The sequence below is a fragment of the Balaenoptera acutorostrata genome, chromosome 4 (genome assembly GCF_949987535.1).
Source record: "Balaenoptera acutorostrata chromosome 4, mBalAcu1.1, whole genome shotgun sequence".
In the NCBI taxonomy this organism is placed as follows: domain Eukaryota; kingdom Metazoa; phylum Chordata; class Mammalia; order Artiodactyla; family Balaenopteridae; genus Balaenoptera; species Balaenoptera acutorostrata.
In genome coordinates this window covers 35,323,600-35,347,993 of record NC_080067.1, presented here as the reverse complement: position 1 = coordinate 35,347,993, position 24,394 = coordinate 35,323,600, and the positions used below count along the sequence as shown (strand labels likewise).

Below are 24,394 nucleotides of genomic sequence, written 5' to 3'. Positions count from 1 at the left end.
TACTGGGCATATACCCAGAGAAAACCGTAATTCAAAAAGACACGTGCACCCGAATGTTCATTGCAGCACTATTTACAATAGCCAGGTCATGGAAGCAACCTAAATGCCCATCAACAGACGAATGGACAAAGAAGTTGTGGTACATATATACGATGGAATATTATTCAGCCATAAAAAGGAACGAAATTGAGTCATTTGTTGAGAAGTGGATGGATCTAGAGACTGTCATACAGAGTGAAGTAAGTCAGAAAGAGAAAAACAAATATCGTATGTTAATGCATGTATGTGGAACGTAGAAAAATGGTACAGATGAGCCAGTTTGCAGGGCAGAAGTTGAGACACAGATGTAGAGAATGGACATATGGACACCAAGGGGGGAAAACTGCGATGAGGTGGGGATGGTGATGTGCTGAATTGGGCGATTGGGATTGACATGTATACACTGATGTGTATAAAACTGATGCCTAATAAGAACCTGCAGTATAAAAAAACAAACAAAACAACTAATACTAAACTTTCACTGGGTTATTTGTATGGAAATATGTTAATATAAATGTTTCAGACATTACATGAAATTTCTAAAAATCTTATATTTGTATTTGTATGGAAATATGTATGGAAATATGTTAATATAAATGTTTCAGACAGTACATGAAATTTCTAAAAATCTTATATTTGTATTTGTATGGAAATATGTATGGAAATATGTTAATATAAATGTTTCAGACATTACATGAAATTTCTAAAAATCTTATATTTGTATTTGTATGGAAATATGTATGGAAATATGTTAATATAAATGTTTCAGACATTACATGAAATTTCTAAAAATCTTATATTTGTATTTGTATGGAAATATGTATGGAAATATGTTAATATAAATGTTTCAGACATTACATGAAATTTCTAAAAATCTTATATTTGTATTTGTATGGAAATATGTTAATATAAATGTTTCAGACATTACAGGAAACGTCTAAAAATCTTACATGTTCTGGTATAATGTTATAAGTAATAATCCTAGTTATTACTTTAAAATGTATATCTCAGAAATAACTAATTTTCTTGTCAACTGCATTATTATGAACTTTCATCAAATCTTTAACCATGGTCATTTTTAAGTCTTTTGTCATTTACAGACAGTTCTGGGTGTACTCTGATGATTTTGCAAATATGTTCCTATAAAAGAGTTTCATCTTCAAGAAATTCATGGAAAAGACTCTGACAAGTACAGGTTTCTGGTAACTGACTGTACTGCTGAACTGAATGAATAAGCATTTTCAGAACTCTAATGAAAAACTGATGAACTCATAAAACTGCTAACAAAAGATCAAGATGAAAAAAAAGAAATTAATTACATGGGACTGAGTGAACTGATGAGGATGAGTATAATTTTTGTGACTTTCTGTCTGAATTAAAAAAAAAAAATCCCACAAGGACTCAGAGGAAAAGAATATACAAATCAATTTTCACTGCAAAGTAAAGGAGCTGTTACAGTGGAGGATTACTGGACTGAATGTCAATATTATGACATAGTATAAGTGTGTTTCATGTTTGGTAATTGCAATCATTGTTGCTTTTGTTGTGGTCATCCATGTACAATGCTTGGTGTCAGTCTATCTATCTCTTGTAAAAATAAAATACAGTGTGTGTGTGTGTGGAAAAAAAAAAAAAAAAAAGAATATTATGCCAATAAGTTTGACAACTCAGATGGAATGAGAAAATTTATTTTTTTAAAATAACTATTGAGGTACAATGATATACCAAAAAAAGGCTGCACATAATTAATATATACAATTTGATGACTTTGAACATAGACAAACATGCGTGAAACCATCTCCACAATCAAACTAATAAACATATCCATCACTTCAAAAAAAACAAAAAAAAAAAAAAAAAAAAACAAAAAAAAAAAAAAAAAATAGAGCCACAGAAGTATTCCTCAGATGGATTTAATCTCTACAACATAAAGGAAAAGTATTGGGAGTGTTTCACTTTAACTACCCTAGACATTATTTGGAACTCCAGTCTTTAACAGTTCTGAATCTAGTTGTGTTTACTTATTCACCACTGAAAATACTTCCTTTTCACCTAGAGTTGGTATAATTATCCTACTCCCCATTCATGTGTTTCTTTATGCTTTTGTCCTGCTGTTGGTTTCTTTGGTCAATGTACATCCATTCAAGAGTCTGGATAAGCCTGAAATGGTAAGGCAATGCAGGGCATCAACATGGTCTTTGAGAGTCTTGTTATGTCCATAATTAGCTACCTACTATCTGTTTCTCCATAAAGATGAGGGTGCAGCAGGTGGTGGTGGTGACGATAATGTTCTTCAAATATGAAAAGATATTTTAAAAACACATATATTTATCTGTGGACTTCTGGAACAACATTAAACACACCAACGTTCGCATTATAGGGGTCCCAGAAGGAGAAGAGGGAGAGAAAGGACCCCAGAAAATATTTGAAGAGATTATAGTTGAAAACTTCCCTAACATGGGAAGGGAAATAGCCACACAAGTCCAGGAAGTACAGAGAGTCCCATACAGGATAAACCCAAGGAAAAACTCGCTGAGACACATAGTAGTCAAATTGGCAAAAATTAAAGACAAAGAAAAATTATTGAAAGCAGCAAGGGAAAAATGACAAATAACATACAAGAGAACTCCCATAAGGTTAACAACTGATTTCTCAGCAGAAACTCTACAAGCCAGAAGGGAGTGGCACGATATACTTAAAGTGATGAAAGGGAAGAAACTACAGCCAAGATTACTCTACCCGGCAAGGGTCTCATTCAGATTCGATGGAGAAATCAAAAGCTTTACAGACAAGCAAAAGCTAAGAGAATTCAGCACCACCAAACCAGCTCTACAACAAATGCTAAAGGAACTTCTCTAAGTGGGAAACACAAGAGAAGAAAAGGACCTACAAAAACAAACCCAAAACAATTAAGAAAATGGTCATAGGAACATACATATGGATAATTACCTTAAACGGGAATGCATTAAATGCTCCAACCAAAAGACACAGGCTCACTGAATGGATACAAAAACAAGACCCATATATATGCTGTCTACAAGAGACCCACTGCAGACCTAGGGACACATTCAGACTGAAAGTGGGGGGATGGAAAAATATATTCCATGCAAATGGAAATCAAAAGAAAACTGGAGTAGCAATACTCATATCAGATAAAATAGACTTGAAACTAAAGAATGTTACAAGAGACAAGGAAGGACACTACATAATGATCAAGGGATCAATCCAAGAAGAAGATATAAAAATTATAAATATATATGCACACAACATAGGAGCACCTCAATCCATAAGGCAACGGCTAACAGCTCTAAAAGAGGAAATCGACAGTAACACAATAATACTGGGGGACTTTAACACCTCACTTACACCAATGGACAGATCATCCAACCAGAAAATTAATAAGGAAACAGAAGCTTTAAATGACACAATAGACCAGATAGATTTAATTGATATTTATAGGATATTCCATTCAAAAACAGCAGATTACACTTTCTTCTCAAGTGCGCATGGAACATTCTCCAGGATAGATCACATCTTGGGTCACAAATCAAGCCTCAGTAAATTTAAGAAAATTGAAATCATATCAAGCATCTTTTCTGACCACAACACTATGAGATTAGAAATCAATTACAGGGAAAAACCGTAAAAAACACAAACACATGGAGGCTAAACAATACATTACTAAATAACCAAGAGATCACTGAAAAAAATCAAAGAGGAAGTCAAAAAATACTTAGAGACAAATGACAGTGAAAACATGATGATCAAAAACCTATGGGATGCAGCAAAAGCAGTTCTAAGAGGGAAGTTTATAGCAATACAAGCCTACCTCAAGAAATAAGAAAAATCTCAAACAATCTAACCTTACACCTAAAAGAACAAGAGAAAGAAGAACAAACAAAACCCAAATTTAGCAGAAGGAAAGAAATCATAAAGATCAGAACAGAAATAAATGAAATAGAAACAAAGAAAACAATAACAAAGATCAACAAAACTAAAAGCTTGTTCTTTGAAAAGACAAACAAAACTGATAGACCATTAGCCAGACTCATCAAGAAAAAGAGGGAGAAGACTCAAATCAATAAAATTAGAAATGAAAAAGGAGAAGTTACAACAGACACCGCACAAATACAAAGCATCCTAAGAGACTACTACAAGCAACTCTATGCCAATAAAATGGACAACCTGGAAGAAATGGACAAATTCTTAGAAAGGTATAACCCTCCAAGACTGAACCAGGAAGAAATAGAAAATAGGAACAGACCAATCACAAGTAATGAAATTGAAACTGTGATTAAAAATCTTCCAACAAACAAAAGTCCAGGACCAGATGGCTTCACAGGTGAATTCTATCAAACATTTAGAGAAGAGCTAACACCCATCCTTCTCAAACTCTTCCAAAAAATTGCAGAGGAAGGAACACTCCCAAACTCATTCTATGAGGCCACCATCACCCTGACACCAAAACCAGACAAAGATACTACAAAAAAAGAAAATTACAGACCAATATCACTGATGAATATAGATGCAAAAATCCTCAACAGAATACTAGCAAACAGAATCCAACAACACATTAAAAGGATTATACACCATGATCAAGTGGGATTTATCCCAGGGATGCAAGGATTGTTCAATATACGCAAATCAATCAATGTGATACACCATATTAACAAATTGAAGAATAAAAACCATATGATCATCTCAATCGATGCAGAAAAAGCTTTTGACAAAATTCAACACCCATTTATGATAAAAGCTCTCCAGAAAGTGGGCATAGAGGGAACCTACCTCAACATAATAAAGGCCATATATGACAAACCCACAGCAAACATCATTCTCAATGGTGAAAAACTGAAAGCATTTCCTCTAAGATCAGGAACAAGACAAGGATGTCCACTCTCACCACTATTATTCAACATAGTTTTGGAAGTCCTAGTTATGGCAGTCAGAGAAGAAAAAGAAATAAAAGGAATACAAATTGGAAAAGAAGAAGTAAAACTGTCACTGTTTGCAGATGACATGATACTATACATAAAGAATCCCAAAGATGCCACCAGAAAACTACTAGACCTAATCAATGAATTTGGCAAAGTTGCAGGATACAAAATTAATGCACAGAAATCTCTTGCATTCCTATACACTAATGATGAAAAATGTGAAAGAGAAATTTAGAAAACACTCCCATTTACCATTGCAACAAAAAGAATAAAATACCTAGGAATAAACCTACCTAAGGAGACAAAAGACCTGTATGCAGAAAACTACAAGACACTGTTGAAAGAAATTAAAGATGATACCAACAGATGGAGAGATATACTATGTTCTTGGATTGGAAGAATCAATATTGTGAAAATGACTATACTACCCAAAGCAATCTACAGATTCAATGTAATCCCTATCAAATTACCAATGGCATTTTTTACCGAACTAGAACAAAAAATCTTAAAATTTGTATGGAGACACAAAAGACCTCAAATAGCCAAAGCAGTCTTGAGAGAAAAAAACGGAGCTGGAGGAATCAGATTCCCTGACTTCAGACTATACTACAAAGCTACAGTAATTAAGACAATATGGTACTGGCACAAAAACACAAATATAGATCAATGGAACAGGATAGAAAGCCCAGAAATAAACCCATGCACCTATGGTCAAGTAATCTATGACAAAGGAAGCAAGGATATACAATGGAGAAAAGACAGTCTCTTCAATTAGTGGTGTTGGGAAAACTGGACAGCTACATGTAAAAGAATGAAATTAGAACTCTCACTAACACCATACACAAAAAGAAAGTCAAAATGGATTCGAGACCTAAATGTAAGACCGGATACCATAAAACTCCTCGAGGAAAACATAGGAAGAACACTCTTTGACATAAATCACAGCAAGATCTTTTTTGATCCACCTCCTAGAGTAATGGAAATAAAAACAAAAATAAACAAATGGGACCTAATGAAACTGCAAAGCTTTTGCACAGCAAAGGAAACTACAAACAAGATGAAAAGACAACCCTCAGAATGGGAAAAAATATTTGCAAACGAATTAATGGACAAAGGATTAATCTCCAAAATATACAAACAGCTCATGCAGCTCAATATTAAAAAAAAATACAACCCAATCCAAAAATGGGCAGAAGAGCTAAGTAGACATTTCTCCAAAGAGGACATACAGATAGCCAAGAAGCACATGAAAAGCTGCTCAACATCACTAATTATTAGAGAAATGCAAATCAAAACTACAATAAGGTATCACCTCACACCAGTTAGAATGGGCATCATCAAAAAATCTACAAACAGCAAATGCTGGAGTGGGTGTGGAGAAAAGGGAACCCTCTTGCACTGTTGGTGGGAATGTAAATTGATACAGCCACTATGGAGAACAATATGGAGGTTCCTTAAAAAACTAAAAATAGAATTACCATATGATCCAGGAATCCCACTACTGGGCATATACCCAGAGACAACCATAATTCAAAAAGACACATGCATCCCAATGTTCATTGCAGCACTATTTACAATAGCCAGGTCATGGAAACAACCTAAATGCACATCGACAGATGAATGGATAAAGAAGATGAGGTACATATATACAATGGAATATTACTCAGCCATAAAAAGGAACGAAATTGGGTCATTTGTAGAGACGTGGATGAACCTAGAGACTGTCATACAGAGTGAAGTAAGTCAGAAAGAGAAAAAGAAATATCGTATATTAACGCATATATGTGGAATCGTACAGATGAACCGGTTTGCAGGACAGAAATAGAGACACAGATGTAGAGAACAAACGTATGGACACCAAGGGGGGAAAGCGGCAGGGGGGTGGTGGTGGTGGTGTGATGAATTGGGAGATTGGGATTGACCTGTATACACTGATGTGTATAAAATGGATGACTAATAAGAACCTGCTGTATAAAAAAAATTAAATAAAAATCAAAAATTCCAAAAAAAATTTTTTTTGATGTATAGTTGATTTATAATATTGTATTAGTTTCAGGTGTACAGCAAAGTGATTCAGTTATACACACACACACACACACACACACACACACATACATATATACTTTCAGATTCATATATATATATATTCACATATGTATATATTCTTTTTCAGATTCTGCTCCATTATAGGTTGTTACAAGGTATTGAATAATAGTTCCCTGTGCTGTACAGTAGCTCCTTATTGTTTATTTTATATATAGTAGTATGTATTTGTTAATCCCGAACTCCTAATTTATCCCCTCCATATTTTAATATTCACTTTAAAAGTTACTTTTAAATGCAATGCATCATTGTTCAGTTTACACTTTTAGTCCTCTACTCTTCGGTATGTTTGGAGACCCAGAAACATTTCCCCTAGAAGTGAAATCTGAACGTTATTAGAGAAAAACAACAACAACAATTTAAAGCTTCCTTTTAAAACTTTTTTGGAAGACTATTTAATTAAATTAAATTTCATTGCTTGCCTTCTGGGACTGAGATCAAGAAAAATTAGATGTGTTATCTCTTTGGGGAGTGTTGTGCTAGAGTGGCTGCATTTCTCTCATATATCAGATAATGAGATGGCCAGTGCTTTTACAGGCTGTGTCCTCTTCCTTCCCCTGGGAATTCTACTACAAACCCCTCAACTTCAAGCACAACTTTCTTGGAAAGAAATGTTTCACCTATGATTCAAGAATCCTCTTTGTGCATGTGGTAAATCAGAGAAGATGAGTCAAAACTCATAGGGAATTCTCTATCAGCTGGTGTGACATTTAGGAAGGGACATGAAATCCTTGAAGCCTCTAGGGCACTATTTAATGTATTACTGCAACAAAATTGAAAGAGCAATTTTCCATGATATGGTCAATTCAGTCGTTGTTACAATAGGGATACAATAACTATAAAGCATTTCCTCAAGTGCTTAACTCATTATGGAAAAGCAACACTGGATAAAAACCTTAGGGACCTGAGGTGGGGTAGGAAAATGGATGTTCTGGTTAGTACAGGGTTTGGTTGCACTTAACAGAGGCTGATTGTATTAGCTTAACCAACTAAGGAGTTTACGTAACAAGAGTCTGGGGTAGGCTGTGCAAAGCTGGTGAAGCACTTGAGAAAGCAGGTCCCTTCTCCCTTCCTGCTCTACCATCCTCAGCATAGGCACAAATGGCTGCCCTATCTCAACACTGCATCATCACAGTCTGGACAAGGGGGAGGAGGACAGGTTAAAGGCAGAAAGCTTACACTGGCCGTCTTTTTTTTTTTTTTTTTTTTTTTTTTTGATATATCAGGGGGAAGGTAGCTTGCCATGAAGTAACTTTTGGCCACCGGAGGACTAGATGCTCACCCTAGCTTTTGGAAGTATTTTAACTTCAATTGTTACATGCCCCCCTCCAAGTGCATTTATGATTCTGTTAGCAAGGAAAAACAGTTGCAACTGGTAATGTCTAGCCCATTTGATTAACTGAGTTAAGTGCCATACTTTAAATTTTGCTGTTAGACATTTTTCTAAAAATATGTTTATATTTCTATGCCTTTGAAAGCTTACCGCCACACAAATCACAACTAAATTTTCTTTTATTATTTCTCAACTTAATTGATTTTTCAAAAAGAAAGGACAACTTAAGATACACCCACTTGATGAACTGCTGCACTGTCACACAAAAGTGTCCAAATGACTAACAAACATGAAAAAGATGCTCACCGATAAAGATTTGCCATTGGAGATATACAAATTAAAGCCACAATAAATTGCCATTACATTCCCAGCAAAATGTTTAAAATTAAAAAGAGATAATACCAAATGTTGGTGAAAATGTGGAGTAACTGAAACTTTCATACATTGCCAGCACCTGGGTAAAATCTCTTCAGAAGGTTGTTTCATAGTTATCTACTGACCCTAAACCTATGAGCAATCCCGTTCCTAGGAATGTGCTCACCTCTGCTTACCAAAACACATGCACTGAAGTGTTCATATTCATAATGGCAAAAACCTAGGAACTCACCAAATATGCACCACCAGTGGAAGGAATAAACTCTGCTTTAGTCACATAATGGAATTCTATACAGCAACGAGAATGAGCAAACTACAATTACATGCAAAAAATATGTATGACTCTCACAAATATTTGAGGGAAAGAAGCCAGAAAGCATCACAAAAAAGGAACTACTGTGTGAGGAGAAATTTATATAGAGTTCAAAAATAGGCAAAATTATCCTATGAATTCTAAGAAGTCAGAAAAGTAGTTAAAACCCTGAGAAGAGTAGTTGACTTAACATGGGCAAGAAGAGAACACTTGGGCTCCTGATATCATCCTGTTTCTTGATCTGGGTGTTGGTTAACCGGGTGAGTTCACTTTGTGAAATTCATCATGGTATATATTTATGATTGGTACTCTTTTCTGTATATATCTTATACTGCAGTAAAAAAGGTGAAAAAGCGACAATTATATATACTGCTGTTAAAATGAAGTCCCATCTTTTGTCTAAGGCCAATTCTATCCAACTGCACTTTTTTTTTTTTTTAAGACTTTAAGGCATTTATTTCATCCATGGATTTTGGGATGTAATTTATGAAGTTGAGAATCATTACAGTACAGTGTATTGGGTTGGCCAAAAAGTTTGTTCGGTTTTAAGTAAAAATAAGACATTTTTTCATTTTCACGAAGAACTTTTGACTTTATTCATTAACCAAACGAACTTTTTGGCCAACCCCATACTTCTTTTATTTTTTACATTAAAAAAATTGAAGTATAATTGATTTATCATGTTGTGATATTTTCAGGTATACAGCAAAGTGATTCTGTTAGACATATATATATCTATTCTTTTCCAGATTCTTTTCCGTTATAGGTTATTACACGATATTGAATATAGTTCCCTGTGCTATACAGTAGGACCTTGTTTATCTATTTTATATATAATGGTGTGTATCTGTTAATCCCAAATTCCCAATTTATCCTTCCCCCCTTCCCCCTTTGGTAACCATAAGTTTGTTTTCTATGTCTGTGTCTATTTGTCTTGTAAATAAGTCCGTTTGTATCATTTTTTTTTTTTTTAGATTCCATATATAAGTGGTCTCATATGATATTTGAGCACCTTTCAATCCTCCTCTTATTTGACTTCTCAGCATTATTTGCTACTCTTGTCCATTCCTACCATTTAGAGAAACTCTCTTCCTTGTGCATTTATGATTTACTGGCTCCTGATTTCCCACCTGACTTCTCTGGCCACTCATTCTGTTTTCATGGTGAATGTCTCTTCCTTTACTCATTTTTGAAATGTTATCTTGAGTCCAGACCTCTCTTCTGAACTACAGAGTTCTATATCTAACTGCCAAGCAACATTTTCACTAGACATCTCACAAGTACAGAAAAGTCAACTAAGCTTAATATCTCCCTCCTTAGTGTTGTTCATCTTTCCAAATTCCTTGTCTCAGTAAATAGCACCAACCAGTACCCAACCCAGAAACCTATGTTCAATTTATAGTTATTGAATGAAACACAGAAGATGCAAAATTGTGGGTACGACTTTTGCTTCTCATCACAGTGGACTAGATATAGTGAAGGAATCATCCTGCTACAAAACTAGATCTGAATCAAAAACAGTTTTTGATGTTTTGTTTGGCTCTCAGAAATTAGAAAAATCTTCAAAGACCCTTCTTCCTACCAAATAAAGAGAAATAAGTCCTGAGCAGATATTAGAGCAGGGTTCTTTATGCATGCTGGAGAGATGGAGTTGGTCTGAGTGCAAATGCCAATAGCAGTTCTGTGTGAGGAGGTAAATCTGATACTCCTGCATTTAGGGCAGGTGTCCCCAACACCTGGGCCACAGACGGGTACCGGTCCACAGCCCGTTAGGAACTGGGCCGCACAGCAGGAGGTGAGAGGAGGGTGAGTGAGCAAAGCTTCATCTGCCGCTCCCCATCTCTCGCATTACCGCCTGAACATCCCCCCACCCCCGTCTGTGGAAAAATTGTCTTCCACGAAACCCGTCCCTAATGCCAAAAAGGTTGGGGACCACTGATTTAGGGAACACCTGCTTTAGGGGACACCACAGAGAGGTTTAAAGTGGCCCCAGGTTGCTGGCACTCCTAGACATGCAGCAGCAGTAGATGAAAATCATCTTTGACAGGAAGTGTCCTCAATTTAAGCCATTTGAATTCCCACTTACTTAAGATCAAGGAAATATAAATTCATAATCTAAGATCACCAAGTACACAAGGAGGCAAGACACCATGCGTGAGAGAAAAAAATAACACAACTTATTTAGATATTGGGATTGTCATACACAGAGTATAGAATAACTAGGTAAGAAATGTTTAAAGAAATATAATGTGGAACCACAAAGTTGGGCAAACAATGAGACTATCAGGAACAATGAGAAAGATCTATGTAACAATAAAATGGAATTTCTAAAAATAAAAAATAGATTTTTTAGGAATTAATAAAACTCAATGTAGGGGTTTACCAACAGATGAAACATAGTCAAAGAATGAACTGGAACATGTGGCTGAAGAAATTTCCCAGAATGCAGCACAGAGAGGTAAGAAGATGGAAAATATAAAACAAGCTAAGATATATGGAGAACAGAAGAGGAAAAGGAAACATTTATTTGAACCCTAAAAGAACAGAGTAGAGAGAACTGAGGAAAAGGAATAATTGAGGAGGTGATGACTGAGAATTTTCCAGAAGTGATCATAGATATAAATCTATTTTTCCAAGTAGAAGAAAAGAAACCCAGGTATAGATACATCATAGTGGCACAGTGGAACAGCAAAGACAAAAAGATTCCAAAAGTAGAGAACAAGAACAGATCATAAAGTACAGCAGCAATGATGAACACCAGAATGAATGAAATAATACCATCTTCAAGGTGTCAGTCTTGCATTGTAGATCCAACCTATTTTTTTTTTTAAGAATGAAAGTGATAAAAGGACATTTTCAGATCAACAAAAAGAGAGTTTACCATCGAGAGACCTCCACTAAAAGAACTTCTAAATATTTACTTTAGGAAGAAGAAAAGGATCATAAAGTAATGGTCTGAGATATGAGAAGGAATGGTAAGTAAATAAAATAGGAAACATGTAAATACATGTACATAAATACCTGTGTAAAAAGTCTGGAGAGGCGTGACCAGACAAAGTGTTCTAAGGTTCTTGGATTGTCTGGTTGGAGGGTTTAAGATATTATTTAATTTAAACCTTTGTTCTATTAAATATGCATGGTAAAATTTCCAGGGTAACACTAAAAGAATAGAAATTGAACATACAAGTTCCACATGAATAAAAAATTAAAGGATAAACGCTACTCCCAAGCCCTCTATTTAGGAGCCAAGGCCATCCAGCTGAACAGTAATAGTGTTCAAGCTTTGCTACTTAAGGGAGCAGCACTTAGAAACATGGGCAGAGTCCAAGAAGCAATAATCCACTTTCGGGAGGCTATACGTCTTGCACCTTGTCGCTTAGATTGTTTTGAAGGTCTCATCGAATGTTACTTAGCCTCCAACAGTATTCGTGAAGCAACGGCAATGGCTAACTATGTTTACAAAACTCTAGGAGCAAACGCACAGACCCTTACCCTTTTAGCCACCATTTGTCTTGAAGACCCGGTGACACAGGAGAAAGCAAAACTTTATTAGATAAAGCCCTGACCCAAAGGCCGAACTACATGAAGGCTGTGGTGAAAAAAGCAGAGCTACTTACCAGAGAACAGAAATATGAAGATGGAATTGCTTTGCTGTGGAACAGCTAGCTAATCAGAGTGACTGTGTCCTGCCTCGGATCCTAGATTTCCTTGTAGCTGTCAGTGAGTATCAGGAAGCAATGGACCAGTATAGTATAGCACTAAGTGGTGGACTCCCTCCATCCTGCCTATGGAACTGGAGTTGTTTGGAGAGGCCAGGCGTTAGCAGTTTCTCTGTGACTGGGTGGTCATTTCACTGCTGCGCCAGGGAGATGACGCATTAGCCAGCAAGAAGCAAGGCAGAGATTCAGGCCTTTCCTTTGTTTTGTTGTCCCCTAGTTTGGACTCCAGTGACCAGAAGTCTCTAGAGGGGATGCAGAAGGTGGAGAAGGAGAAGAGTCCCACGGATGCCACTCAGGAAGAAGACGTGGACGACATGGAAGGGAGTGGGGCAGAAGGGGACCTGGAGGGCAGCAACAGCGAGGCAGCCCCATGGGCTGGCCCGGAGCAGTGCTTCGGCATGCGGTGAGGCAGGCACAGCTCCGTGGCCACGCTGGCCTGCCCTGCTCTGAGCACTTCCATGGACGGAAAGAACCTGTAGGGGCCCCTCTCTGGGAGGACGATGATTCAGCATGTGACTGCAGCAGGGGTCTCTGCCCCTTGCTCCGTATTTCTAGTAGTGACTTCATTTTAAAAAACTGAACCTGACCAACCTTCCATATATCTCCATCCTCCTCTGCTCCAGCCAAGGAGGACAAAGTGAGCGCTCTGAGAGGCCCGTGGACGTGTCAGGGCTTCTGGGCCAGAGTGCTTTTTATGGAACTAACTTGCAAGCTCGAGGAATAGACAGCGTTTTGTCTGTGATGTTGTGGATGGGTTTAAAGGAGCGACCTGTTCCCCAGAGCAAGAGTGTCATCTCCCAGCAGCAGCATGGACTGGCCCTTTCAGAGGGTTTCCTGTCCCAGAAATTATTATCCTGGGTTGTCCACACTTCCCTAGTAACCTTGCTTCCTTCTGCAATGTTAGTAATGCCTTAAGCTGACAGTCGCTGTTTTGCAGAACAGTTCTCCTATTTGCTAATCTGGTAACTTGCCTGTGAGCCTGGGTCGAATCTGAGAAACAAGTGTGACCTAGAGCATGAACAGAGATGCAGTTGGGGTAATTAATAAAACTGTTTTTTGTACAGTAAAAAAAAAAAAAAAAAATTAAAGTATAGACTGCGTATTAGACAGAAAGCCAAAATCCAGCTAAGTTAAGAGACATGTAAAATTTAAGGACAGGGAAAGTGAGAGTGAGAGAGAGACAGAGAGAGATGGAAGAGAAGGGAGGAGGAGTAGGGGAGGGGAAGGAGGAGGGGAGGGGAAGGAGGAGGAGGAGAAAGGGAGGGGGTAGGGGAGGGAGACGGGAAAGATATATCAGATAGATATCAATAAAAAGAGAGCTGGGATAATTACCTTAATATTTGACAAAATATTAAGACACACACACACAAAAACAACAACAACAACAAAAAACAGTACTAGTGATACAGAGGGCCACTACTTAAAAGTTAAATTTATCAGAAAGAAAAATATGACAATTTTAACTTGTTTAACTTAAATAACCTTAAGCTATAAAAATCAAAAATTCATAGTTTCAGGGTAAAATTGACAAATCCAGAATTGTAGGTACTCCTTGTTCTTTACTGTGAAAATCACAAAACAATGAGTAAATACATTTAAAAGATAACATGTTTATTGCTTGTGGCATTAAGTGTGATTTTGCTCCATTTTCTAAACTTTCTTGATTGTTGTGACAATTGCTTTTATGATTAAAACACCTTTTTAAAAAAAAAAAAATGAAGTGTGGAAGTCAAAATTTTAGTTAATTGAGGACTTGAGGTGGGCTTAGTTAATTAGGGTTTTACTATTTTGGGGCTAATTATATAGTTTTAGTTCTTACCCCAATGTTTATAAGGTTGAGTACATCTTAATTACAACTTCTTGTTTCTTTGTATTTTGCTAGAATGTCAAATGATTTACACATGGACTTAAATTGCTCAGGTAATCCTTGACTGATACATTAAAGAATCTAATTTACCACAGTTACTGTTTTCCTAAATAAGAATAAAAGATTTTGCAAAGAATGTATAATAATGCATTCCACATTTAAATATGCTACCACTGATTGTTATTAGCTACATCTGGATATCTGTATCAACAACAGAGCTTTGATTTTTCTCTGCTTCTGCCCAGACATCACTATTATCACTGTAGGGGATCAGTTACTCTGAAAAAAAGGAGAGAAAGATACAAATTGGTATTTTTTCTCATATTGATACTCTCTTAGACTTAACTTTCCAGTTCCTAAAACTCAGTGTTCTACTTCTACATATGCCTTTTGAAACACTTTGTGGTAAGCAATAGTTACAGGAAATAGGAACAGATCACTGTAGACAAAAAGAAAATAAGGCAGCATGCTCTGAGTCTGGTTCTAAAGAAAACAGGCACAGGATTTTTTTTTTTTTATTACAGTACTGAAAAGAGCCAGTAAATAGACTCTCTTTGAATGTATCATCTCAAAATCTAAACGGTAAAACCTAGTTAGTCTATTATACAGATTTTTTTTCATAGTTGATTAAATTTTACTGTGCAATTCTGGGAAAGAACACGATGTTGGAAAAGTATAACAGTAATTTTAAAATATTGTTATATTTTGAAAGATATTTTAAAAATAGTGATAGGAATTCTAAATTCTTATGTTTTACCCAATCAACGTGCTTTAGAATCTTTTGAGATTTGAATATCCAGAATATTCAGTTAATGTAATCCTTTTGCTGTTTGAAGACAACAATAAAAGAATAAGAATGGAATGCATTATTTGCATCTTTGCTATTGAAGATAATAGCGTAAAAATTGAATCTTAAAAACTTCAGAGTAGATTAATAAGTCAATTTCAAACTATCATTATTTTTCTTTTTTACTGTTTATTGAATTATAACGTGTACAAACAGCACAAATCAAGAAGTGTACAGCTTGATGAATTCCCACAATGACACTTCGTGCTATCAGCACATTGTATCATTAACTTTTAAGCTGATAAACTGTAAGAATGAAGGATTAAAACCATCAACAACTACCACAAAAAAGCAGAGTAGTAAACAAGAACCAGTAAGTGTGACTAAACCAGGTGGGAGGCACACTTGCAAAAATGAAACAAGTTTTGTCACATTTTATACCACACAGGTTTTCTGTATCGTCAGAATATGAGAGAATACATTGTCTCAATCTGATAGGAGCCGGACTTGGAGTTTCTCTGACTGTGCTTTTCCTCCCTTGCCTGCAGGAGTTGTACATTTCAAAGCAAACTGCAGAAAAAACAGAAAACTTCAGAACCAATTAGATTGCTTAGCAACGTTTTTTTCTTACTTGAGCTACTTCTGTGTAATCCTCCTGTCACAAATTGTGACCTTACACAGTAACTTTAAACCTGAAAATCAACTTTTCAACGTTTTGAGACGCTCTCTTCCCTTGATTGACAGATCGTTTTGTTCACTTGAAAGTCTTGGACGTCTCCTAATTCCCGGTCTAGTCATAACGCCCAGAGATTACTAAAGAACACTCAAGATTCACAGGGACTCTGCCCATGGTTTACCTTGTAAATACAAGCCATTCTGAGATCTGGGTCCTGAAATTATTTTACCCTTCGAGAGCAGAAATATTACCATGATCATACAGTGAACCCCTAGATTTTCAAATTCTTTATACATTCAGCGACTTCTTCGACCCACCAGTAACTTTCCCAGTTAGCAACCAATAGTTTTACATAGGTTGCTATCTGTTTTGTTCGCAATTTACGAGCAATTTAGCCACACGTAAGCAACCTTAAGGAAGGGGAAGAGGGGTTCTTCCTGTCAATGAATCCACACAATGAGAGGCCCGTGGTACCCAAATGAAACAATAATGAAAGATCGGCAAAGCTCAGAAATGTTCCTGAAAGCCACGAACGCCAGCTCTGATTTCAGGTTGCCGGAGTGCGCCCGCTCGGTAGCCTTTATGGCCAAGAGGCAGAGGGGTCCAGGGCAGAGGGTCCCACTGGGGACGCTTAAGATGAGAGTGGGCGACCCTGCTACCAGCCCGCCCCCACCACAAAGAGGAGTAAACGCTCCGCATCCCCGTCACCAGGGCAACTCTGCAATCCGACACCTAGGCGCAAGATTCCGCATTCCGAGCCACCGGACGCAGAACACACGCGTTTCACAACCCGGACGCAGGGACTCCGAGGCTTCCCACAAGGCCGTCCCTGGGGTGCTGAGTGCGACGAGGGAGACGCCCTCTCTGCAGGCCCCGGGTCCGAAACTCAGCCACCCCGAACGACCCCGCCGCTCCAGGGTCTCGCTTCCCGCACGTGGCAGCCGTGATTGCCCCGGAGGGTATCCCTCCGCGGCCGTACCGCTCAGTCTCCCCCTCCCTCGCCGGGACCCTCCGACCCGGCGCGCCGCGGAAGGATCGCACGCACGCGCTCGCGCACGCCCCGCGGTAACGGCGGAGAGCTGAGGGAAGCGCGGTAAGGAGCAGTCGCCGCCGCAGTCGCTGGCAGAGCAGCTCCGCAGCCTCCCGCTGCTGGTTAGTCAGTCCCGCGGTTGCGGGCGGAAGGGCGGCCAGTCCGGGCGCGCTTCGCAGCTCGTCCCTCACCGCCGTCCCCACGTCCTCCCTCCGCAGCTCCTCGGGGAGGGGGGCGGTCGGTGCCTGCGCAGAGCCGCCTCCTCCCCGCCCCCGCCCCGCCTCCCCCCGCGCCGCCGCCGCCGCCGCCCGCGACCGCCGCCGCCGCTGCGCCTGCTGCTTCTCGCCGTCCCCGCTGCAGTGCGAAGGGCTCGAAGATGGCCGGTTGGCAGAGCTACGTGGATAACCTGATGTGCGATGGCTGCTGCCAGGAGGCCGCCATTGTCGGCTACTGCGACGCCAAATACGTCTGGGCTGCCACAGCCGGGGGCGTCTTCCAGAGCATTACGGTGAGGACCGGCGGTGGCCTGGGGACGCGGACCCGAGCGGGGCCGGCCGTGGGGGCGCCGCCGCGCGGAGCCGGGCCACCGGGAGGGCCGCGCCGGCAGGTGTGCGGGGCGGCCGGCGCCGAGGATGCGGCTGCCGGGCGGGCGGAGAGCCGGAGGCCCGGGGACGCCCCCTCGGCGGGGCTGCGCTGACTGGCGGGGGCGGCGGCCCGGCTCCCCGGCGTTCCCAGTGCCTGTCCGGGTGAGGCTGGGGGAGGGGGTACGCGCTGGCTCGGAGGTGGGGGGCCTTTTCCCCTTGTTCGGTCCTCCTGGGTCCCCTGGAAGCCCCGAGGCTCGCTTTGTACGTCCCGGGGTGGAAGCGGGGACCGGAGGGGCCGGGCCGGGGCGCGCTGGGCCCGGGCGGGGGTCCTCCGGCGGCCGGGCCGCCCCTCGCTCCGGGGACAGCGCGCCGCCCGCGCCGCGGGCTGTGAGAGGCGGCGGCTGCCCGGCCCCCGGGATCCTCGCGGCCACTTGCCGGAGGTTTGCCGGTGTCCAGGCCTCCGAGGTTTGCGAGAAATGTACACCGACAACGTAGGTGGATTCGTGAATCTCGACTACAGCTCAAGCTCCATAGGATTTTTTTTTTTTTTAATTCTCCAAGATGGCGAACTGCCATTGATTTCTCTCTTTCTCCTATGGAGATTCATCGATACACCGTTATCCCCAGTTACGCAACATAGCTCTAAAAAAGGGGGTGCTTGAAGGGGCTTTCAGTAATCTGCGAAGACCAAGGGGACACTTCAGTTCTCCAAGTCCCTCCCTCTTTAGTGGTGGTAGTAAAGGCACTAATGCAGATTTATGCTTCACACTGCCTGATTTTTCTGTGACTTGGTGGTTTGGCTCGGTTGCCGCATGTCGGGGGGATAATTGTCACTAAGCCTCCAGTGCTGCTTTATTGTTTTGCCTCTTTCTGCACAAGGCTCTTTCTAAAATTGTGACGATTATATCAAATACAGGACCATTCTCTTAATTTCTTAAGCTTCACGCCCCCTTCCTATCAGACGCCCAAATCCAGGCCTCCTATTATGGGTGCTACTAATTATTCTTGTACTGCTTAACATGGTTTAAGATCTAGCGGTGTAGAACTCAGTCCTTGATACAAGTACTTTCAGGTTTCCTGTTACCGCAGTGGACTACAGTTCTTACAGAGAATTGGCATCTGGTGATCAACTTTTTTTCTGCGGTCCTCTTGTCTTTGTGTGTGAGTTCCCGCTGTCTGGCCGGGAAGATTGCAGGAGTGTGCTTGGAAATGGCTGGGGCCTGCTATGACTCTGCAGTTCTGATGGGGGCGACGCCTTCCTTCTTATTCATGGAATGTTAGAATGCACGTTTTCTCCTTTCCGGTTCTGGTCGCTACCTCAGTTTCTTTCCCAGTCTCCCTCCATTTTCTCTGTTCTTTTACCGTTGCCTACTGCAGTGCTGCGGACAGAATCCTCTTTGCGTTTGCCCAGAAAGAAAACTGATTACTGAGGTGTTAGGGGAAGGGAAGTTGCAGAGAAAAAGGAGTAAGCGTCTAGAATAATAGAGAGGAGGGAAATATGAATTTGGGGATGCGCTGAAGTCTAGGGCTTGAAGTTCATGCTAATACTATGGGGGATATTTCAAGCTGTTTGAAGTGAGTAGAAGTGAACAGGTCTGCCAAGCATGGGCGTTATTTTAGGAGACTTTCAAACAACTTTAAATTTGATGCCACATGACTGTAACGTGACTGATTATGATAGATAAGCTTTTGTTGAAAGTTTTTAGGTGAATCTTTACCATTATGTAAGTACTTCAGGTACCACCTGACTTGAAACTGTTTATAAATAACTCTTAAGTTTGCAGTTTATCTAGTGTCAACTAGCAACTAGAGATTCTTTGCGTAGACTGGTCTTGGTTACCAGACTACACTCTTAACTGTGAAATCTAATTAACTGACTGGTATAAAACATGTCACCATGTCGGATTAAGTAATTTTTTAGAAAAGACTGAAACTTGATTTTACATTGTTGAAACGTGGATGTCTTGTAGTGGTAGTACAAACTTGGCAGTCTTTGCTGTTATACCAAGGCAAGGAATTAACTATATCTTTTTTCTTTTCTCTCTTTTTCTTTTCTTTTTTTTTTTTGGTTGGGGGCTGCGGGGGTGGGTGGCGGGGGGGACAGCCAGTAGAAATAGATATGATCGTAGGAAAAGACCGGGAAGGTTTCTTTACCAATGGTTTGACTCTTGGCGCAAAGAAGTGCTCGGTAATCAGAGATAGCCTATACGTGGATGGTGACTGCACAATGGACATCCGGACAAAGAGTCAAGGTGGGGAGCCAACATACAACGTTGCCGTCGGCAGAGCTGGGAGAGGTAAGCAAGGCACCCTTTTGGTTGAAAGTTGCATGCCACGTTACAAGTGATTAAGCAATCTCTTTAACATTTTGAATAAAGTGTTAAAAGAGTCCGTAAAGGCTCTTAAGGTGGTTTTTGTGAACTGCCCAGCACTGAAGGAGGCACTGCTGAAGATTTACTTCCTCTACAGCAGCTGCATACACAGCCTAACCTCTGAGATCCTGACTTTATTCTCAAATAGAATATTCATATCATCTTTTCAGTTTCAACTTTAGTAAACTGAACATCTAAATTTGCCTCTAATATATGGATAGCTGAATCACTTTGCTGTACACCTGAAACTAACACAACATTGTTAATCAACTATACTACTCCAATATAAAATAAGAAGTTAAAAAAAATCAATTTGTCTCTTCAACTGTTAGTTATTCAGATTGTTAAATCATTCAAATTGGTTACTTTAGTCCCTTTGGGTCTTTGACCTTTGGATCTCTTCCTTTTCTTTCTTGCTTACATTTTAGTCATTCACTATTCAGCATAAAAAAGGAAGAGTTAATATTGGCTCATATTTCTATTAGAAACATTGCTAGGGAAGAGAGAAATAATTAGAATGAGGGTTTTGAAGTAAGTTTTCCACTTACTAAAATATTTTCAAAGACTAAGTGTGTCTGATTTATTCGAAAAGTAGGAAGTTATGTTTCATTTATATACTGGTCCAGAAATTCTGGTGTTTCCTGACTATTGTCAACACTGCAGAAATTCTTACTGTACTAAATAAATCTCACTACTTTTTTGAAAGAAACTTTTAAAACTGAGGTTTATTATGACATCTAGTTGATTTACAGATACATTTAAATGTGTTAACCTGTGTAAATGTTTTGTAAATAAAGAGGGCTTGTGTAGCCGCATATAGCAGACTTGGCACATCTAATTTTGAGACCACATCTACCATGGGAAGAAACTTGAAGCTACTCTGAGCCGTAATTTACTGCAGTGGTCCTACCAACTCCCTGTGACTGTCCTAAAGGTTACTTTTGTTCTGATGTGAGTTGATGCTTATGAGTATTTCTCTATAGGAAAATTAGATGACTGTGAAATAGTAGACAAATCTCTAAAACATTACCTGAGCTCAGATAAATATATTAAAAAGAAGCATCAACCATGTGACGTAAAAATGAGAATGTTTTCATACCATACAGCACTACTGACATCTAGTGGCAGTGAATATAACATCTGACATATGTACATATGTTAATATTTTCACAATAGACCTTTGAACTGCATCATAGAAGAACCTGTTGTTGGAAATAGTAAATCTATTTTAGGATTTTAGACTCAATTAAAAACAAAGCTAACACAGAGAGGCTATAGTAAGCACAGGCCTTTGGTACTTTTAATTTGTCTTTTTCTGAATGGCACTGAAAATGCTGTTTAAAATTCGGTCTTGGTTTTCCTCTGGAAATAATAGATACAGTTAGCCCCACTGGTAAGACTTAATAGTTGGTACTTAATCAAGCAGTTAAATTTGGGGAGAATTTTATAAGTAAATAATTACCTAATTTTTTTTTTAAGTTTATTTTTTGGGGACCAGTTTAATATGTATTTGTCAGACTAATCAGAAGTTTTTTGCTCTATATAAAAGATAAATGTCCATTAAAAGGAATGAAATAATGCCATTTGCAGCAACATGGATGGACCTAAAGATTATCAAACTAAATGGAGTAAGAGAAAGAAAAATATATGATATCACTTATATGTGGAATCTAAAAAATATATAAAGGACTTATTTACAAAACAAGCAGACTCACAGACTTAGAAAACAAACTTATGGTTACCAAAGGGGAAAGGTGGCAGGGGCAGGGATAAATTAGGAGTTTGGGATTGAGAGATACACACTACTATATAGAAAATAAATAATCAACAAGGACTTACTGTGTAGCACAGGGAACTCTACTCAGTATAATAACCTAAAAGGGAAAAGAATCTGCAAAAGAATAGGTGTAGGTATATGTATAACTGAATCATTTGCTGTACACCTGAAACTAAAACAACACTGTAAGTCATCTGTACTCCAATATAAAATAAAAATTAAAAAAGATAAATGATCACACTTCTTTTTCCCTAGCTCGTGTAAAGATATTTTTATAGAGCATTGCAGCTGCACTGATTGGACTTCTAAGATACAGTTAACAGTCAAAATGTTTTCAGCACATTACTAGTTTGAAAGTTCTCCTTTTTGGAGACCTGGCTGACTTCAGTGCTTCGTTGTTCATGGAAAACTAACTTAATGTTAACTTACTAATGGGGTTCTGTCTGCTAAAACTTATGGGACTCTCTTGATTAACACTTCTTTTGAAACACTTTTCTTCTTTCTCTTTCAGTCTTGGTCTTTGTAATGGGAAAAGAAGGGGTCCATGGAGGCGGATTGAATAAGAAGGCATACTCAATGGCAAAATACTTGAGAGACTCTGGGTTCTAGCTGCTAGGCAGACTGTTAAGTATTAGGGAAAAATTGCTCTTAAACTTTCCTAGCTGTAAGCTTGAGTCTTAATTCTGGAAATTTTATTAGCAATGCAGGGTGATGGGGTATGAACCTGTGTCTCCTTTGTATCCCTCTGTTGGTGGGGAAAGGTGTCTTTCTTTCTGCCCTCACCCCCCTTAAATAATTCTGTTCACTTTTGTTTTGTTTCCTTGTGTACTCCAGCATTGGTTATAGTCATGGGAAAGGAAGGTGTCCACGGAGGCACACTTAACAAGAAAGCATATGAACTCGCTTTATACCTGAGGAGGTCTGATGTGTAAGCAGCCTCTCCCCATCTACCTAGCAACTGTCTTCATCACCACCCCGATTACGGTCACAGTGCTACCAGACTATAGATGGTAGCTAATTTTTCTTTACCTATTTTCTAATGTCACGATTCCTGTTTGCCCAATGGATCATTTGTATGTTAACCACTGTATGTAACCAACCTTATCTGGCAACATAATTGCAGCACAGTAATGATTTGCATGATACCTTGAAATTTGGGGGGAGGGGGCATGCCAAGTTGGGCATCACTTTGTCTTAGCAATTAATGGGATATTGATTACTAAAATAAGTTAATATTAAGCAAGGTGCCGGTTGTACAATCTCTAATTTGATCAGTGTCTTTCAGCACTTTGAGCATTTACTTAGCTCATTTAGTCTTCCTTTTGTAGCGCACGGTTGGGAGGAAAAAGTGCATGCGTCTTTCCTTCACTCCTCTTTTCCCACCCCCTCCCTTCGCACATAGGTATTTGGTTTGCTTCCATCTTCTTTTATGCAGTGCCTGGTTTATTTAACCAATTAATATTCCTTTTGTAGATGAGCTATTGAGAGCTGCAGTAGTTTGCTTTTAGTATTGCTGTTGCACTTGAGTAAAGACAAATCTTTTTTCATAGTGTCTACAGGACATATGACAAGTGCAACTGCAAAACAAGAGCAAAGGCACTTCCTCCCATGACCTTATCGTAACCATACTGATTGAATCCCCAGGGACATTCCATCATTGCAATAGCTCACATTTTTGTTCCTCTTTTTCTTTGCACACCAGCTCTACTCTTTAGTAAAATTGTAAAAGGCTGCCATTATGGACATTTGGTATCCCAACATAACCATCTGGAGTGTGTCCAGTTTGTTCTTCATAGGACCAATTTTTATTTGCAGCTTGAGTTTTTATATGAAGTTGCATTATTGTGGACTTGGCTGTCTTGTGATGAATTTTTTTCATATGTATTCTGTGCCATACAATTGTTAAAATGAACTGTTGCTATTGTGAGATGGATTTTAACCGACCTCTTAAAGGTTTCTTTCGAATGGCACTACTTTAGGGACATTCTAGTATTTGCTTCTATTGTTTGGGCCTTGTGGATAATGTACAGATTTAAAAACAAATCTTGTTGCTGATTTGTCCATTTCTTTCCCTGCACTTTGTTACATCTGGGATACAGTCTAACTCATCTGATTTAATATGCATTTAAAAAAATGCCATAACTATTAAACACCTTGTTTACAGACAGATGAAATAAATTTATTCCAACCAAATATTCTAGACTCCTGTTGTTTATATAAATTGTTAGCTTACTGTTACAGTTGATTTTTGATACAATGGGAATATACTCTGCTACAAGCATAAAATTAAAAAAAAAATTCAGCTGATGGCCTACTCCATTTCCTTTAGTATTTATCATAAAATGAGTGCCTGGGAATTTATTTTCAATAGGCTTTGCTCTATTAAAAATGGCTTGTAGTCATTTCAGGCTCATTTTCAGGCTTATGAGGCAAAAATTGACTTATCCACTAGAAATTAAATATTTTTGTCTTGTTGCTGGTC

General features: G+C 39.1%; 1 protein-coding gene and 1 pseudogene across 3 annotated transcripts; both read left to right on the top strand.

Annotated features, from left to right (window-relative positions):
* The first annotated feature begins 12,293 nt into the window (after nt 1-12,293).
* LOC103002237 (anaphase-promoting complex subunit 7-like) lies at nt 12,294-14,008 on the top strand (annotated as a pseudogene).
* A 2,936-nt stretch (nt 14,009-16,944) lies between these two features.
* On the top strand, nt 16,945-24,105 carry PFN2 (profilin 2). 3 transcript variants are annotated; one of them, XM_057546021.1, is made up of 4 exons: nt 16,945-17,687; nt 19,868-20,060; nt 22,747-22,838; nt 23,642-24,105. In XM_057546021.1, exons 1-4 carry the CDS (start codon nt 17,556-17,558, stop codon nt 23,816-23,818), a joined length of 594 nt encoding a protein of 197 aa, XP_057402004.1. In that variant the 5' UTR covers nt 16,945-17,555; the 3' UTR covers nt 23,819-24,105. The 3 variants fall into 3 exon arrangements, with proteins under 3 accessions (XP_057402004.1, XP_057402003.1, XP_057402002.1); XM_057546020.1 differs by lacking the exons at nt 22,747-22,838; nt 23,642-24,105 and adding an exon at nt 22,424-22,740 and having other exon boundaries at nt 16,949-17,687; XM_057546019.1 differs by having other exon boundaries at nt 16,967-17,687; nt 22,747-24,105.
* Nucleotides 24,106-24,394: the final 289 nt, after the last annotated feature.